Below are 20,785 nucleotides of genomic sequence, written 5' to 3'. Positions count from 1 at the left end.
CATTGGAACAAGTGTCGCATTCTTATGTATCCTTAATGCTTACTTAATTATAGCATATAAACTTAATAAGTTAGCTCATGGTAGCATTAGACTAACTTTAATAAATCAATTTCACTTATAACCTATAGAATTCTAGAATCCTCATATCAAGCTTTTAGATTTCTTACTTGATAAAAAAAATCTTAATATTCATCAATTGATAACTTATATTGAACACAACTAATTCCATTTTTTTTTATTTCACCCAAAATTTCTGTATGAACAAATATCCCATGAATTTGAAATTCAAACTTACCTAATCCAAATAGCTTTGAATAAAATAATTTCAATACACATATCCGTTTAGTCCCAAGTTTGTTAATGACTTCCAAAATTTCTCAAGACAAGGTGTCTACCTCACCTCTTACGTGCGTCTACCAATTAAACTAACCATCATCGTACCCAACTTTCCTAAAAATTTTAAATTCTCACAAGGTATATAATCTTAACTGTTAAGATCATGACTAAAGCTTGTGACACATCAAACTTATGTTCCCAAAAATTTACTAACTCAATGTTTATCCTTATAACTTAACTAACCGATCAAATTTTCCTTAAATCTTCTTCAATTTAAATTCTTAATTTGCCACAACATTATTTCACAAACGCTTAAATTTTCACGCCTAAGATTGATTCATCCTACAATGTCCTTGGTTACCATTCATTATAGCATTATAATCAAAATATCTAAATATTCTATATCTCCTTCGAGCCTAAATAACCGAAAATTCCTACCATTTAAACCGTTCAATTCTCACTTACTACTAAATAAGTTCTCAAATTTTTTAAAATTGTAAAATTAATTCTTACTTTCCTCGAATATCGTCCAAATTTTTTTTTTCTAAATCTCGAAAATTGCACAATTACCCATGAGTCCTCAGTATTCCCAATTTCATTTTATAGATTTTCCGTATCATAAAGTTCAATAGTCTTAAGTTTATTAAACCCAAAATTAATTCTCATAACACGTCTTACATTTCTATAAATACTTACAATCCCAAGTGTTTCTCAAAAGCTCGCAATCACATCCTTAAAATTTTGAAACTTGCAATCTGCCCTCACAGTTCTCCAAACTTACATTTTGGCCCTACAACTCTTTGAAATTTGCATCATCGTCCCCATAAAATTTTCTTGCATTACCCCATTAAACTTTTAGATTCTCGAACTCGAAATTAAATCCCAAAATTTGGTAAATTCAAAAATAGTCCCTTATAATTTTATTTTTTGAACTTAGGTCCTCAAATAATTGGTTATTACAATTAGGTCCTTAAAATTCTCAATTCCTACAATTCAATCGTTAAATCCAACTATGTAGAGCATGCATCCTAAATAAATTCTCATAATTAATCTTACATTTCCATAGATACTTAAAATCCTCAAATTGTACATTTATAATCCTAAAGATTGTCGTAGTCTTCGAATCGCTATTGCTTATATGAAATCCTCAAAAATTTACTCGACTAGCAAGCAAGAACCATCAATAATTTCTTAGAAATTCTACAAGTCTCAAAAGCATTCATAATTTTTAAGTTTAACTTATGGCCCATAAGTAAAACATCGGTACTACTAACCCCAAAAATTAATATAGTCAAATAATTTACGACCTCTCCTAATACCCAAATAGCAAAATTCTTATTTATGTCCGGTGGGGGTGGAGGTGCATTTCCCTCCTACCTCTGATGCTCACCGTCCTCATGACATCGCTCATCATCCCTCGCGCGCTAAACAAGGCGTCTAGGAGGCGTATTGTTCCATACATAACCCAAACGTAACCAACATGCATAATTTCATAATTTACTTTAAATAAACACTGAAATAATTAAAGAATCTGAATGTAAAACATTTCATGGAAGCATGCTGTCAAAATAATTCACGCTTTAAATAAAATGCTGAAATGTAAAACTTACGGACCGAAGACGTGGCTTCATGAGCTTCTCGTGGTCAGTAGTAGTGTAACCCTTTACAAGAACATAGGCTCTGATACCAACTGTAAAGGCCCGAAAATTCGTGCTTGAAAATTTGCGGAAAAATTAAAAATTTTCTTTTAAACTAAACGGAGAATCAAATTCATAAAATAAACTGTTAAATAATGTTTAATGTTTAAAAATAGCAGCGGAAGAATTTAATGTTTGCAAAGTAACAATTTAAAATAATTCAACAAGAGATAAAATGTTTGAGCATAAAAATCGTAAGTGCTGAAAATGAGGTCCTCGGGTTCCACTACTGCCGACTCGAGGTGGCTCACTGATCCCCGCCCTCGGTCCCGACATCAACAGTACCTAGAACAATCAAGTCTAGTGAGTCTAAAGACTCAGCATGCATATATCGTAAATAACAAGTAAATAATATAGTAAAATTTGCATGGGATAAGATGTCGTATCAGGAGTCATAAAGTGAAAATACTTCGCTATAAACAATTATAATGCGTGCATAACTAAACTGAACATCGTAGTAAAAATGGTTGCTCCATCGAGCCCTGTCATAAATATCAAGTAATAATTTTCTGGTGAGATATTATGGTATCCGCAAGTGGCCACTGCACTAATATAAACTGCAAAATGACCGGTGACTGGCGACCGGACCGATAACTGGCGATCGGATTTAAATATGCTCGTCTGATCAGACAAAATGCCACAGTATACTGGGTGGTACAAACTGAAACTGACCGGTAACTGGCGACCGGATTTACAAAGTCTCCCATGATAGTGCTACGGCCACAAGCAATATCGCATAAATCTCAAAAATGAACATTTTAAATTTTCTATGCACGTAATATAATTAAATGGCATCATCAACTCTGAAAAATTTCAATCTCCTGTATTAAAATCATTTACTTGCGATAATTTAAAAATATCTATATGACTTGATTGAAGAGTCAAAGGAGATATAAACATGACTGGGTTTGTTTTGACAGAAAACAAACGAAATACTGACGCGGCGCGGTGGAGACGGGTGCTCTTCCTTAATTCCTTTAAACCAAACATGCATGATAATTATTATAATAGTTTAAAAAAAAATTGTAAACGTGATGCATAAACATTTAAAAATATCATGATTTGTGCTCAGGACGCTGCTAGGACCAAAATCTCACCCCGGGTGCAAAATGACCATTTTGCCCCTGGAAACCCAAAAATTATCGTTTCAACCCTGGACCTCTACAATTGACCCGAAACTTACCAAACTCCTTAAAATATCCCAAAACATTTTTAAAAATATTCCTAGCCGTAAACTCGAGCCCAAAAACCAACCTAATCTATTTGTTTTAAAAACTAGGACCGGGGTCCAGGTTTTAATCCGAATCGATCCACAATTCACCCAAATCTTCTACAACTTTTACCATATCATAGAAACACTTAATAGGCCCTTAAACACTGTCATTAGTCTCCATAAAACCCACGGCAAACCTCCAGAACATGCTGAAACTTCTCGGCTCCTTCTAAATTCACCTCTCGTACATTTTTTTTTTCCAAAATCTCGCACTAACCATTTAGCCCGACACGCCAGCCCTGGACCAGCCCACCATGGACCTAGGCTAGACCCTAAAGAACCTACCAGACCCATAGACCCAGCCCCATACAGCCTACATGATGGGAACGAGAGCTAGTGCCCGAGATCACCCCACCCGAGTTTCTCCTTCGAAGTGAGCAGCGGCTATTCAGCGTTTCCAGTGATGGTTGGCCTACTCAGGGCCATGACTCAGACCCAACAGGGTCTGGTCCACACCATGGTTCAGGCTTCGCACCGCCCTTTCCACCTCCTAACCTCACCACATCGCCCAACCGAACACAACCCAGAACATGCCCCTCGATCTCTCACTCTACAGCACACGCGGATGATTTAAATCCTCAACCCACATCTTGACACTAACGTCTGTCACATACCTGCCTTAAACCTGCAGTCCATTGCACATGGCATCAAAGAAACGTGAGTGACACAAAGAAAAGTGCAACAAATAAACTTAAATCACTGCCGAGGGACATTCATGCATGGACCGAAAGATTTACTCATTTAAACACACATGTCTCATATATATGGCGTGAGTGATGCAAAGGGACAAGGATACATGCGTGCCTGATGTTTCTCTGTGAAAGAAAATAGCAAGGAGACACACGCCGAATCAAGGATGGAGGCACCGAATTTGTTGAGCTGCAAATCACGAAGAAGATGGCCAATTGGAGGAGGTGGGCCACTGATACACCTTTAGGTTTAGGTTTAATGATATTTAGGTGCTAATTAAATAGATAAATAATAGGTAATGGTTGTTTTGAATGGGGTGTCGGCTGGTGTCGGCTATGAGGGACAATTAGGTTTAGGTTAAGTGTGTTTAGGTAGTTAAATAAATAGATAACAATTAGTTAATGGGCCAAAATTTGCAATTTAAAAGTTTTTAAAGAGTTTTAAGCCCAAAAAGCTTAAAAGTAGGCCCATTAAACCCAAACACACTCCCGAAAAATATTTCGAGTTGAAAAGATTTTTAAAATATTAACCGAACCCTTAAAAAGTCCCCCGATTCGCTAAAATTTACGTACCGTCAAAAATAAACTCTCGCGGGTAAAAATACCCTAATAAAATCCTATTTTGGAAAAATACACTTAAAATGCTCTAAATTAATTTATAAAAATTTAATCGTGTAATTAAAATAATTTCCTGAAAATTGCTTGGTCTTCGATCCTCGTTCGAACGTGAAATGCACCTAGAAATCCTAATGCGTGAACTTTTATAATTTCATGAATTAAATTCTACCATGCATGAATTATGCATAAAATGCATAAAATAATTAAACGTAAATTAATGAAATAAACATGCTAAATTGCCACTTCTTAAATAAGTCTTTATTAACTTATCTCAATACTCCATCTCCGGTCCGGCCTCACTTATTTAACTGAACTGATACAAATTTAAACTGCTACGGAAAATAATTAAATTTAAATACTCATGCGATAAAAATCATTTTAATAGAATTATGGATGGCTTATACACAGTCCAATTTACGGGTTCTACACTAATACCTCATCATAGGTGGATTCCATCTCAACATCAACAATGAGACAATGTACCACCTCTTCATCACTTTCACTAGTGGAGCAGTCTGATTCGAATGAGTCAGTCTCAGAGTCATCCCATTTGGCTTTGCTGTCTTTAGCAACAAGCACTTTCTGATTTCCTTCTGAATGACCTCTTGTCATCCTTAGACTATTTTTCTTGTCATTAAGTCGGCCTTCTTTTTGAGTAGGTTTTTATCTCATACTTCTTTGATTTAGGACAGTCGGCTATGAAATGCCCAACTTTCCCACAGTTAAAACATATGTTATCCTCACCAATGAACTTTTTCTTGTTATGATTGCGTCTGCTTGGGCTTTGAAAGTTAGCTCGATTCTTTCTTAAGAACTTCCAAAATTTCTTTACAAATGGTGACATTGCATCACTACTCAATTTCTCAACTGATTTCTATTTTGAAACACTTTGTTTAGTAGTTGCAACGGCCAGAGCCTTTGTCAGTTTTATCAAAGATTCACCAGCAGTTCTTGTTTCTATTTCAAATTCATATGTGTTAAGAAATGAAATTTTGGTGTATGACAAAGTTGTAATCAAACGCGGCTGGAAACTCTTAACCGCTGATATTTAACCGCTTATTCTTTAGATTACAGGAGAGTGAACCGGTTCATTTAAGAGACTCACTTATGACTAAACGACATTCTCTGACCGGTTGAATGCATTCAAATTCTCGAAGTCAACGATCTCACATCAATTCCAAGGAAGATGTGCATTTATCTCTCCTTCCCAGAAAGGACGTTGAGAGATAGTTTTCATGACTTGATGATATATGCATAGTCGCCTAAAGGGGTAAACCTCAAGAAAAGAGCTTCAAATTTATGATAAGCAAAAGGAAGATTAAATGCGAACATTTATTGCTCATAAATGAGAAAGTGACTTATCTGATTCAGAAGCTCAGGTTTACGTTAACTGTACTTTCTGACCGTTAAATCATTCGGCTATATCATCTGGGAGGAATGCAAGTTAAACACAAGCAAGCCACACAACTCATACATCTATTGAGAAAGTTTCTCAGCTTGCCTTCACAAAGATCTTAGAGCGCTTTCACAGTTTACATTTCTATCATCGCTCATTTGCACGCAGCTCCACAGACACAAATTTGATCATTCAAGGATTTTTTTCGTGCTACCAAAATAATCTACTGTTCTATCAATAACCTGTGGTTATTTGATTAAAGTTTGGAAGTCTGGTGAACTAAGGGTTCTCAAATTCCAGAAGTGTAAAGTGATCACTAGGAGTTCCAAAACAGGCAGTTAAATAAGTCCTGGTTGGATTGGGCTGTTACAAACAATTTGTAAAGTCAAAGTCTTTTAGTGGAATCCTTCCTAACAAAGGAAGAAGGGGTGACATAGGAGTATTCAATCTCCGAACATCCATAAAAATTCTGTGTCTCTTACTTCGTGAAAACTGTCATGTTTTATTCATATTCTTGTTGTTTAGTTCATCATACCTCTAGAAATATCTGTCGAAAAATTTGAACTGTTTTCCGCACACTTCAGTAGTTCACCTCTTTCGACCGTTTGAGAAAGAATTTTTCGAACCGCCTGAAAACGGTTGAAAATATATTTTAAATAAGAAAATTTGAAAGAGTTCATTCACCCCCCCCCCCCCCCCCTCTTAACTCTTTCTCGATCCCTACAACTGGTATCAGAGCAGGATCTTTTTTTCAAACACTGATATATTTTGAATCATATGGCATCTTTCAATAAAATCCCTATGTTCTCCAAAGAAGACTATGATGATTGGAAAATTCGCATGCAGGCACATCTAGCAGCACAGGATGACGATATGTGGTTTGTAATCACTGATGGACCTATGAAAATCATGAAAGCAAACACAGCTGTTGGTACAACTGAAGGTGCTCCTCAAATGGTAGAGAAGCACAGATCTAAATGGACAGCTGAGGATAAAAAGAAAGCAAACTTAGACAACGTTGCAAAATATATTCTCTATAAGACTCTGGATAAGAACATGTTTGCCAAAATCAAGACTTTCACCACTGCAAAAGAAATATGGGAAAAACTCACTCAACTATGCGAAGGAAATGATCAGACCAAAGAAAACAAACTGACAGTGGCTATTCAAAAATTCGACAATGCAAAGATGAAGCCAGGAGAAAATCTTGCAGAATTTGATGAGCGATTTAGCAGCATTGTCATCGAGCTCACCTCACTTGGAAAAGAGTACTCCAACAGAGAAATTGCCTTGAAGGTCATGAGCGCTCTTCCCAGAGAATGGGATGTGAAAACTATAGCCATGCGAGAATCAAAAGATCTGAACAAATTGGAACTCCATGATCTATTTGCTGATCTTAAAGCATATGAGTTTGAGCTTGGGATACGAACCGAAGAAGAGCCGTCCACAACCCAACAAACAAAGGCCTTGGCAGCGGCTACAGTGACTCTTCCGGTCGAAGAGTCCACAAGTAAGAAATCGGCTGAGCAACTAAGCAATGAAGCCATGTCTCTGTTTGTTAAAAGATTTGGCAAATTTATGCCCAAAAATCAATCTCAAATAAATAAACCTTATTTTAAAAAGGACCATACTGAGGATGGTCAAGGTTGTTTTAACTGTGGAAAGAAGGGACACTTTATTGCAGAATGCAATAAGCCAAAGAAGGATGAAAAGAAACAGGAGAATAGAAGACGGTTCAAAAACGACAAGAAATTCATCAAGAAAAAGAATCAGAGAGTTCTAGTTGCAGAAGAAGACAAAGGCAAATGGGCTGAAACAGAGTCAGAAAAGTCTTCTTCTGAAGAATATTCGAGTGAAAGTGAAGACAAAAAAGTCGAGTGTCTTATGGCCAAGGAAGATCAAGAAGCCACTGATGAAATGATATTTGATTTTAACTCTGAAGAATTTACACGAGAAGATCTTGTTACAGCACTTCACGATATGGTAAATGAGTTCAAAGGACTATCTATGAAATTCAATGAAGCTGATGCAGAAAAGAAAGACTTAAAAAACAAATTAACTCTCTCTAGCTGTTCGCAGCACAAAGAGGTTGAAAGTTTGAAAGTCAAGCTAAGTCTGATAGCAGCTGAGAATGATGATTTACGAAGAGTGTTCCATGCTACATTAAAAGAAAACAAACGGTTATTGAGTACCATCAACAAGTGGAACAAGTCCTCTGCTTCTCTTGATAGGATGCATGAAATGCAGAAACCAGCCGGAGACAGAACTGGGCTGGGTTACGGCATAAATGATTGCAATACCTCAGAAGCTTCAACTCAACCGTTGCTAGAAAAAGACAGTTTAAGATCAATTAAATTTGTCAGATCTAGCTCGGTATATGAACATGATGAGCCTAAAGATCGAGGCATTCAAAATATGAATCTTGAGAATAATGGAAGGCGATGTGGTTTGGGTTATGTTCAGAATGATAAATCCAAACAATATTGGCGCAAACCCAGGCCAAATCCAACCGGATACAGAGGATCAACTATATATCACTCAAAGATCAGACCCATCAATTACTACAATTGCCAACCAGTTCAAAAGAGGTATAGATTGAATGATGATAATCAAATGCCCAAACAACATATACTGCATTCATCACCAGAGTATGTTTTCGATCATGATCACCCTGGAAAACATCACAAAAAATCCGCAAGGATAATTCAAGTGTGGATTCCTAAGGGTTTAATTAACCTTGGACCCAAATAAAAAGGGGTACCAATTTTTCATTTTCAGGAACTAAAGAAGAAAAACTTAGAAAAATCATCATGGTTCTTAGACAGCGGATGCTCAAGACATATGACAGGAAATAAAGATCTCTTGTCAGAAGTTGTAAATCTCAAAGGACCAACAATCACTTTCGGTGACAACTCTAAAGGTAAAGCTATGGGCAAGGGTAAGATTACCCATGGCAAAATCATCATCAAGGATGTTCTTCTAGTAGAAAATTTATGTTACAATCTGATCAGTATAAGTCAACTGTGTGACAATGGGTACACGGTTGAATTTCATAAAGAAAAATGCATGGTTAAAACTAATACAGGTTCTACTGTGTTGACTGGTTATCGAAGTCAAAACACCTATAGAGTAGAATAGAATGATCAATATTTAAATGCATCTACTTGTTTCGTTGCTCTAAATAGAAATAAAAATTGGCTATGGCATAAAAGGATAAATCATCTAAATTTCAAATCCATTGCTACTATTAGTAAGCTTAAGCTAGTATCTGGACTGCCTAACGTTGACTTTGCCAAAGATAAAGTATGCAATGCTTGTCAGCTTGGAAAACAGGTTCGATCAACTTTCAAAAGCAAGGGAAGAAACTCTTCAGCAAGATGGCTAGAACTTCTTCACATGGATCTATTTGGACCAATCCCGGTGATGAGTTTAGGGGGAAAGAAATACACTCTGGTCGTTATTGATGACTTTTCTAGATTTACATGGGTACTATTCCTTGGTTCCAAAGATCAAACTGCCGACTATCTAATCAAGCTGCTAGAGACTTCACAATGAGAAAAGGGAAAACATCAACAGAATCAGAAGTGATAGAGGAACTGAATTTCTGAACAAATATCTGGCATCCTACCTTGAAGATCATGGGATTAAACACGAGCTATCAGCTGCAAGATTGCCTCAACAAAATGGAGTAGCAGAAAGAAGAAACCGCACACTGAAAGAAGCAGCTAGAACCATGCTGGCTGAATCCGGTATCTCGCAAAGATTTTGGGCTGAAGCCATCAACACGGCTTGTTACACTCAGAATCGATCTATGATTAATAAAATTCATGAAAAGACTCCATATGAAATATGGACCGGCAAAGTGCCAGAAGTGGGGTATTTTCGCATCTTTGGCTGTAAGTGTTTTATTCACATAAATGGCAAAATGCATCTCACTGCATTTGATGTAAAGGCTGAAAACGGCATCTTTCTGGGATACTCAGCAGTAAGTAAAGCATATAGATTCTATAATCAAAAAACTCTCATTGTCGAAGAATCCATACATGTTGTATTTGATGAATCATCTATATGTCATGACAATAGCAATAGCAACATGCATGATCTGATAAATAATTTTGAAGCTGCTAACCTTGAAGGTAGCAATGATGATGATGAGATAGACATACGAAGAACAGGTGAAACTATTTCTAAAGAAAATCTAATCGGTCAAGAAAATTGTCAACAACCGAATGATCCAGAAAACAACTATCAACCGCAGAACACACCACTGGCAGAAGAGGCAACAGAACAAGAGAATGACATCATTCAATCAACCGAGGAAGATCAATATGGACCATGTCTCCGGTGGAAAAAGGATCACCCACTCGAGCTGGTCATTGATTTTCTAAGATGATGCAGGAACAATTTGAAATGAGCATGATGGGCGAATTAAACTATTTTTTAGGACTGCAAGTCAAGCAGTCTGAAAATGGTATGTTCATTAATCAAGCCAAATATACTCGAGATATGTTAAAGAAATTCGGCATGGAAAATTTCTCTCCGGCCAGCACTCCAATGAGTTCATCAATCAAATTGGATAAAGACGAAGGGGGAATTTCGGTGGATACAAAAATGTACAGAGGACTAATTGGGTCCTTACTATATCTAACCGCAAGTCGACCGGACATTATGTTTGTTGTATGCCTATGTGCACGGTTTCAAGCTAAACCCATGCAATCTCACTTTATTGCCTCTAAATGCATACTCAAATATTTGAAAGGAACCACAAATGTGGGTCTTTGGTATCCCAAAGATTCAAGTTTTAACCTTGTAGGTTACTCAGATGCAGATTATGCAGGATGCAAAATCGATCAAAAAAGCACAAGCGGTTCATGCCAATTCTTAGGGGAAAGACTTATTTCATGGGCCAGCAAGAAGCAAACGTCTATCGCCACATCAACCGCTGAAGCAGAATATTTAGCAGCTGGAAGCTGTTGTGCTCAAATGTTATGGATTCAGCAACAGTTAAAAGACTATGGAATCCAAGCGGCTGAATCTCCCATATTTTGCGACAACACAAGTGCAATAGCTATAACATACAACCCTGTCATGCACTCTCGAACAAAGCATATCGATATCCGACACCATTTCATTCGAGAGCATGTGATGAAGAAAGAAATACGGCTTGAATATGTTCACACTGATCAACAAACAGCCAATATTTTTACAAAACCACTACCCGAGGCTAAGTTCTCCCATTTTCGCAATATGCTTGGTTTGATTGACTTATCATGATGTGTTTATTTCTTGTGCTTGTTCAGGTTAAGTTTGCAGAAAACAAAAGAAGAAGACAAGCACCAGTAAGTAAAATAAAATAAATATCTTTATAAGCAGGGGAGAATAGTACATCATAAGCAAGGGGAGAGTAATACATCAACAAAGGCGGAGGCGGACACTCCTAATCTCCCTATCTACGTACAACCTCCAAAGGGCTAACCAGCTGGTCATCCCTCCGGCGGAAATACAAGCAAACTCCTCTGAGATGGCTACCCTTCTCAGAGCTCTCCTCTCCTTAAGCAGCATAAGAAGATAAACGCCGTCATCAGAAAATATTCCAGCATTATCAGCCACGCGAATACGTCGCCTATATCTTTTTAATGCCGCCATATCTCTGGAAGAAGGAGCCTCTCCGCTCTCAAGAACGGACTGGAGTTTTTGAACTTTTGCCCAAATGGCCCGCGGCCTCTTCATCACTCTATCCATAATAGCCTTCTTCCTCGAAGCCACCACATCTTTCAGGAACTCCTCAGCCAAGTCTGGACTACCATCTTTATCCATATTTCTAAACTAGAGTGTATTGATAACTCTTGGCTGGTATTTATAGATGAAAGTCAAGCGTCAAGGGCTTATGTCATCATGACTGTGGTGGGAAATGTGAAGAGTTTTATCATACGCTACCGACGGCTCAAGGAGAGGAGATAATTCATCCACGTCATTTTCGTAAAACACACCCAAAACTTTTTCGACTGCCCCTATATGAAGTGACGGTTATCTCCTTGAAATAAAAAAACACTCATTTTCCCGCCGTCCAAAATTTTCAAATATTTTAAAAAAAAAAAATTCTCCACTAACAGTCCTCCACGTGGACTTGTTAGTACGTTCTTGAACCGGACATACATACCCTCACTCACCTCATTGTTCTCCTTGCTACTTTATCGCAGCTCACTACACAGGAACCAGCTCACAGAATTTCTTTTTGAATCATCAAATGGCTGCCTCCATTACACAGAATACAGTGGCTATCAACTTTCCATCTGTCTTCTCTATGCCCAACAAACCAATGAAGGCCATGTTCCGTACAATTGAAGAATCTGGGTTTCGAACTTTTCTGGGCTGTCGATACTCATACTCCGACATATTACTGAAAGAGTTCTTTGAAACTGCTCACATGCAAAATGGAGAAATTCTTTGTTATGTTCAGAATCAACACTTTACTTTCACCCAGAAGGTGTTTGCTGAATTGTTCAAGTTACCTACGGCTGGCGTAACTGACTTCTCCACACTAACAGATGGTAATACTGATATCTGGCGTCAAACCTTCTCACTCACTGCATCTCCTATCTCTCACCCAACATGCCAGAAGCGAGATCTAAAGATCGAATATCGATTGTTGGCTGATATTGTGGCTAAAGGAATTCTTGCTAAAGCTGGTGCTTATGATAAAATCACTCTGGAAAAATTCCTTGTTATGGCAACCATCTCATCTAAACTAGGAATCAACTGGCCTGATATCATTTTCAACATTCTGGTAGCCATGGTGAAGAAAGACAATCAATCTCAAGGCTTTGCAGTTCCAATTTGCCACATGCTAATTTCTGCCGGTGCTCAACCAGTCGATATGATTGAAGTTGGTAAGACCAAGCTGTTCTCATGGGTATCGGTTGACAAATTCATTAAGAAAAACAAACCTACGGATGAAGAATTTGTCCCGGTCAAAACAGAACATGGGGTTGAATTTGTGAAACAGAGGAAAGCGATTGTCTCCACTCCCAAGGAAACAAAAAGGAAGCTGGTTCTGAAAACCATTTCTGACGAAGAATCTAAGGATGACATTCCGGTTTCACAAGTGTTCAAAAAGAAACGAACCGTTCCTTCTAAAGCAACGAAGATTAAGCTAATCAAGCATATTTCTGCACCACTTATTCCTACACCTATCCCATCAGTTTCGGTTACCAAGTTAATAGGTATTCAAATTACAGATACAGATATCCAATCATCTTATTCAGGAGTTCCAAATATTCTCTTCTCAGACAAAGGCAAACAGGTTATGAGTACCAATCCACCTAAAAACCATGCCGTTAATACGGCAATCATCCTCACAAGTCAGCGTGTTAATGAAGCGGTTGAGTCAAAAATCAAGATGTTTGATAAATGGGTCAAATATCGCACTGCTGTCTCTTCTGATTCACTCCTCGAGACGGGGAAAATAAAAGCTGTTGCAAAGCTTGAACGGTCCATTTTGGCATGGGCAGAAACATCAGATATTCAAACCGCTCTTCAAAGACGCGATTTTATAGAAATTCAAATGAAAGAAAGCACTCTTCGAATCATCATTCAGTTAAAAATGCAGAATTTTGATCCCTCTTGTCCTACAGCTCAAGATGACTCTGCTGTTATATCTCAACTTGAAATGGACGCTCTGTCTCTTGCTACGTCAGTCGCTCACATGCGAAATACGCTCCATCTTCCAGCTATTGCATAACCGAGTAAGTTTGACTCTTTGATGGATGTTCATGATGACTTTGGCAAAGAACCAGTGCCACCCACTGCCTCTCAGAAGGCGTCTTCGTCTATTCCCTGCACTAGCGCTAAACCCACCTCACCAAATGTTACGACAACAGCTCAGCTAGAGCTAAATCTTCTTCAGGACACTCAGCGGTCAGAACAACAGCTAACCTCTCACACTGGTCAAGATACTTTATCTGCATCACCCACAGCTCTTATTGAAACCCATCAACCAACTCATGAAGAAACCGCTTCCACACCCTCTGAAAAACTTCTGAAAGAAGACTCTTCCTATGCCGAACAACAATGCGGTCTAGATATTTCGGTTGTCCCACGTGTTTCTTCACCGCATTCTGATACTGGCATCCTTGTTTCACAGCCTCCTGTTGAGTCAAACAAAGCTTCAGTTCTTTCAGTCAATGAAGCAGAACAGTTTCTTTCTGACTTTGATGCTGCTCAACCATATCAGGAGTCGCTTATATCTTCACAAGATCCTCTTCAGGATGCTACTCTGATGGAATCTCAAATGCAGCCCTCATCTTCTCCGACAGAGTTACAAGAAGCAGAGATACCCATCTCATCAAAGCTCTCATCTCCCAATGATCTAATCAACAAACCAGAGGAATCCAAGCTCATTGGCTCAGCAACCTTCGTCTCAACTGAAGACATTGATAAATTTATTGAGAGCATCATGGAAGAACCTCTTGACATTAATCCTTCGCCATCATCTGCCAAAGCAACCTCCTCTGCATTAACTGCTTTCAAGGCCAAACTACTTGCTGATCTCGAAGCACCTGAAGAAGAAGAAATTGTCGAAGCAAACTTCCATCAGGATCTTCTGAGCCGACTTGCCAATATGGATCAGTCTATCCTTGCTCTTAACCGCAAACAATTTGATCTAAAAGAGGATCTACAGACTATCAAGAGTACTATATCTAAAGACTTTGCTGCCATCACTACAAAAGTTTCCAACAATCAGTCGATTAATGTCAATCTGTGCCTTGGTCTTTCGTCACAAATCACTCGCATTGAACAACCAATGGATGCCCAAGGTGCCCAATTAACAAAAATTATGGACTTCCTGGTTCATGGTGATGTCAAAAAGGGGGAAAGAGAGCAAGAAAAGCATATTCAAAAGGAATTGGCCGCTCTAAAGAAAAAGGAAGCCAAAGGATCAGAACTTAAGAAAAAGTAATCTTATCTTTGTTCTGATTAACAGAATTTCAGCACAGTTTTATCATCACCAAAAAGGGGGAAATTGTTAAGAAATGAAATTTTGGTGTATGACAAAGTTGTAATCAACCGCGGCTGGAAATTCTCAACCGCTGATATTTAACCGCTTATTCTTTAGATTACAGCGAGAGTGAACCGGTTCATTTAAGAGCCTCACTTATGACTAAACGACATTCTCTGACCGGTTGAATGCATTCAAATTCTCGAAGTCAACGATCTCACATCAATTCCAAGGAAGATGTGCATTTATCTCTCCTTCCCAGAAAGGACGTTCAGAGATAGTTTTCATGACTTGATGATATATGCATAGTCGCCTAAAGGGGTAAACCTCAAGAAAAGAGCTTCAAATTTATGATAAGCAAAAGGAAGATTAAATTCGAACATTTATTGCTCATAAATGAGAAAGTGACTTATCTGATTCAGAAGCTCAGGTTTACGTTAACTGTACTTTCTGACCGTTAAATCATTCGGCTATATCATCTGGGAGGAATGCAAGTTAAACAAAAGCAAGCCACACAACTCATACATCTATTGAGAAAGTTTCTCAGCTTGCCTTCACAAAGATCTTAGAGCGCTTTCACAGTTTACATTTCTATCATCGCTCATTTGCACGCAGCTCCACAGACACAAATTTGATCATTCAAGGATTTTTTTCGTGCTACCAAAACAATCTACTATTCTATCAATAACCTGTGGTTATTTGATTAAAGTTTGGAAGTCTGGTGAACTAAGGGTTCTCAAATTCCAGAAGTGTAAAGTGATCACTAGGAGTTCCAAAACAGGCAGTGAAATAAGTCCTGGTTGGATTGGGCTGTTACAAACAATTTGTAAAGTCAAATTCTTTTAGTGGAATCCTTCCTAACAAAGGAAGAAGGGGTGACGTAGGAGTATTCAATTTCCGAACATCCATAAAAATTCTGTGTCTCTTACTTCGTGCAAACTGTCATGTGTTATTCATATTCTTGTTGTTTAGTTCATCATACCTCTAGAAATATCTGTCGAAAAATTTGAACTGTTTTCCGCACACTTCAGTAGTTCACCTCTTTCGACCGTTTGAGAAAGAATTTTTCGAACCGCCTGAAAACGGTTGAAAATATATTTTAAATAAGAAAATTTGAAAGAGTTCATTCACCCCCCCCCCCCCCTCTTAATTCTTTCCCGATCCCTACAATATGCTTTAAGATCTGCAAACAGATCGTGGAGTTCGAGTTTGTTAAGGCCATTTGATTCTCGAATATCCATTGTTTTGACATCTCATTTTCTTGGGAGTGCCTTCGTGATTTTCAATGTTATTTCTCTATTTCCATATTTTTTTTTCCGAAGAGTAGTCATTTCAATAATAATATTGCTCACTCCTTCATCGAAGTCCGACATGGATTCTCCATCTTTCATCTTGATACTATTAAATTTTTGGATTGCCACAGACAATTTATTTTCCTTTTTTTGATCATTTCCTTCGCATAATTGTATTTTTTTATCCCAGATATCTTTGTCAGTGGGACACATTTTGATCTTGCCGAATCTTTTCTTGTCCAAAGTTTTTTTTATAATATTTCATTCGTTATATTATCCAAATTTGGTTTCTTCTTGTCCTTACTATTACATTTCATCATTTGTTTTTCAATCATATGAGGAGCACCATCAGAAACGACAATAGCATTATTCCTTTTCATGATTCTCATTTGTATGTCTGTGATGACGTACCATGTATCATCGTCTTGGGTAGCTAGATGAGCCTGCACCTTGATCTTCCAATAATCAAAATCTTCTTTAGAGAACATTGAAATCTTACCGAATGATATCATTTAGAATATTTTGTTCTGATACAAGAATAAACATATCTGATTCCACTTGTTAGGATCGAAAATAAATTTAGAAGGGGTGAATAAATTTATCAACAAAAATTTTTGTTGTGTTAGCAACACTGAAATTGTGTTCTTGTTAGTTGGGTCTTTAGCAAGCCAATCAGTGAACTGTGCGGAAGTAAGTTTACTGAAATTGGCTGAACAAATGGCTTAAAAAAAAGGTCGGTAAAGGAGTAGAAAGAAAAGTAAATAAACACAAGGATGCTTCTAGATGTTTTGAGATTTCAAAACTCTCACGTCACATTTTCTTCCTCACGAAAAGTTTTCTCCAAAATACTTTAGTAATTTAAATCACTCACTTCAGTTGGACTTAACACTGGATAACCGAAACTTTTAGTAAAACTTCAATCTAAATACTTTTAGTAGTAAGACATCTTACTCTCAATTACATAGATGTCATAGGGAAATTTTAAGCACAAATTTGATCCTCAAAATGATCAAATTATGATGTATCAGTATGTGCTAACTATTTCAGTTTGACTCTCAGAAAGAATTTACAGAGAAGATCAGTTTGCTTTTATAATCCAAATATAGATGATGTAACTAACTTAGATCTTGTTCGACTGATTTATTTATAGCTTTAATATGCAAGGGTAATCTTTTTAAAATATATATGTTTCCTAATCAGATGATGTAATTGTCATGGCATCATATTTTCTGACATGTTTTGTTAGTGCTCCGAAACCTGACATTCTGCTTAAGGTTCAACGACTGTTAGTACAAAAAGTTTTATCCGATATTTCAGCTGGGCATTAATCTTTAATAACTGATGATACTGATTGCTAAGGAAATATGTGGATTTGATCTGACTGATCAACTAGATAGACTGTCAGTTGAGCTTCATAAGTCGGCCTAGCATCGACAATATCTTTCTTATGTTTTATCAGTATGGCTTTGTAATCAGTTAGACTTCTTAGTTCAGTTTTCCTCATTAAATTAGTTTGGTTAGATTCTGTAATTATCATTTAAATTAACAACCTTAAACTCTATTTCGATTCCAACAGTGTCAATGCACATGTGAACTCCAAATCTACATCGTATTAGTACAACATCAACGTCAAGTCGGAAAAATGATTAATTTTTTTAAAAATAACGAACTTTAACAACATAAATAATAAAAACAAAAACAAACAAACAAAAAAGATATATAGAATAAAAAACACAGTTTTCTCTTTTGACAACTATATCCGTTGAATTTTTAACTCGACTGAAATTTATAGTTGAAGAAAAAAGGAAAACGGCCAACGCATTCATTAAAAGTCAAATAGATCTTGGAACATTTTTATATTAATTAATGAAACACGAAATGGCAATGAACTTTCTTTATGGTCTTCCCTATTAGCTAGCTTTGTTACGTACTGGACTGCTTCTTTTTAAAATAAAAAATAAAAAATCTGTAACTTGTGTTGGACATGTAAATTTTTTATGTGGATTCCGTACAGATCGAATAACCATTACATTTGATCGAGTCGTAATTCTCGAATACATTCCATTGGACAATTTTATAAATATATTTGAGTGAATGAAAGTCAGTTTATGAGAGAATTGTTACAGAATTATTTATAGTATTTTTTTTTTCCGCCAATTATCAACATAATTGAAATGGCATCTTAAGTACTTACATTCGTCTCCACCAATGAAGTGACACTCATATCTTGGATGTGATAGTATATTTATATATATAAAGCAAACTTTTTCGTTCCCCGGCCATGCAGATAACTGTTTCTAGTCTTTAACATATATATATATATATATATATATATTGTCCACCTACAGTACTCACATTCGTCTCCACCAATGAAGTGACACTCATATCTTGGATGTGATGAAGCAAATCTAAACTGTACATCCAGGGGCGGAGCCAGGATTCAAAATTACGTGGGGTTGGCTGCGTCTCTCATACTATATTTAATAAAATAAATAATTAACTAAAAAATTTAAAATAAAAAATATATAAACATCGAATTCATGAAAACATAGAACAATAGTATTTAATACCTTTAAAAACTGGGAGCTAAAACACTACTGAAGTTGTGCTCTTCAATTCTTCTTAGAATAAAAATCATTAATTATTAAATCGTTATCAATTTTTTCAACAAAATCTCGTTCGATGAAAATTACCATAGAAACTTCGAAAAATTACGCTCCCATCTTGTTACGAAGAGTTGTTTTTAACAAGTTTTATTGATGAAAATGTTTGTTCCGTTGTTGCTATAGAAACAGGACGAGTTAAAATAAGACGAATCAAGCTGTCAATTAAATAAATATATCAGATTCGATAAATAAGTAAACGACGTAGATAAAAATGTATAAATCACTTGTAAATCAAATCGTAGGTTCCTGACAATTAATCTTCGACATAGTTCAAAAATAGTGGATAAATTTTGAAATCTTTCCTGGCCAGCAACATCAAGTTTATAGTGATCCAATTACATTCTCAAGTGATGCAAATCTTGTGAATCGAAATCAAGATAATAGAATTTCTCAACAAGTCGATAGATATTATCAACATTAAGAAGCTTAAAATTTTCTTTAGGTTCAAAGCACAATTAAATTTAAGAAGTTCAATTGTCTTATCCTTAAATCTATTATTAAGCTCTTCAACTTGAAAATCTATTATAGGTGTAAATACATTAAATCGATAGTGGTGCTCAACTGTGATTGAATCATTTTTTTTTTGTTAAGAACGGCATGTACCAGATTTTAAAAACTAAAACAAAAATTCTAATTAAACAAATTGATTTTTTAAATTAGTTCAGCTCGATAAATTATTTGGGTTGAAATCGATATTTTGTTCACCCATAAACTGAATTGATGTATGGCCTTATCTTAATTCCAAAAAAGATTTTTCAAATTTTTTACTCTTAAGAATCATTGCGGTCAAAAACCAAAGTCAGTTCATATCATTTTTTTAAAACCAACGGTAAAAAAAAATGATATTGACAAACATCAAAGAATATTATGGACATTAATATAAAACAAAACACTTTATACATCATTTAAGTCATTATGCACAAAATTCAAATCATTGATAAATCATATAATATCACATATTATGATTCACATGAAAAATTTGCGAAATTTCTCAAAATCATTACTTTATTTTTTCTCAGAATCAGTTCTTATAAAAATACACTAGTTCATAATAAAAAATTAAAATTCTATAAAACTTTTAGTATTAATATAAATTAAATAAAGATATAATAACATATATAGTAATTGCATAATTGTATTATCAAATTAGCTAAATTTAATATATTTGTGTGTTATTGTAAATATAGTCTAAAAATATATTTGGAACTTAAAGCTAATTTTAAAAATCAACGTTCATTAAGTTCTTCAATCTTTTAAGCAAAATGTGAGCGAATGTAAAATTTGAGTATATGTATTTACGGAAGATCATTTTAAAACATTACTCATAGATAACAAAAATTCTTCAAATTTGCATCAATAAAATAAAGTTAACAAAACACAAAAATAAAGCAAAAAATAAAAAATACAGAAAAACTAAAAAAAAAAAATTGTAAATTTTAGGTGGGGCTGGAGCCCACCCTAGCCCAATGGTGGCTCCGTCTCTCTGTACATCAAATAGATGAATGTCACATTATTAATGGGTATGAAGATGAGCACGATGAGTGAACAATACACACACACACATATATATATATATATATATATACACAAGTTGTATGTAACATTTGATTAATTTTTTAAAAGTAATCTGCAAAAGCAAAAGGGAATTATTTCTTTTATTATTATTGTTTACAACCGAAAGTGTGCAGATGAGAATATATTCGAAGCACATGCAAAGTGATTGTTTTTTAATTCTCCAGTCCAATCGATTTCTCGTATAGAATTAAATATCACCACTTCAATTTTAATCCTTTACCAAAAATTTTATGTATATATATAAT

The 20,785-nt window shown here is 35.9% G+C and overlaps 1 protein-coding gene across 1 annotated transcript; it reads left to right on the top strand.

Moving 5' to 3' along the window:
• Positions 1–6,786: 6,786 nt before the first annotated feature.
• LOC140830065 (uncharacterized) lies at positions 6,787–9,564 on the top strand. The gene is made up of 4 exons (XM_073193347.1): positions 6,787–7,335; positions 7,426–7,654; positions 7,799–8,597; positions 9,195–9,564. The coding sequence occupies exons 1-4, from the start codon at positions 6,787–6,789 to the stop codon at positions 9,562–9,564; spliced, it is 1,947 nt and encodes a 648-aa protein (XP_073049448.1).
• Positions 9,565–20,785: the final 11,221 nt, after the last annotated feature.

This window comes from Primulina eburnea, chromosome 4, assembly GCF_022965805.1.
Source record: "Primulina eburnea isolate SZY01 chromosome 4, ASM2296580v1, whole genome shotgun sequence".
In the NCBI taxonomy this organism is placed as follows: Eukaryota; Viridiplantae; Streptophyta; class Magnoliopsida; order Lamiales; family Gesneriaceae; genus Primulina; species Primulina eburnea.
Note: the sequence above shows the minus strand (reverse complement) of the source record. Positions and strands in the feature narration are given on the sequence as shown.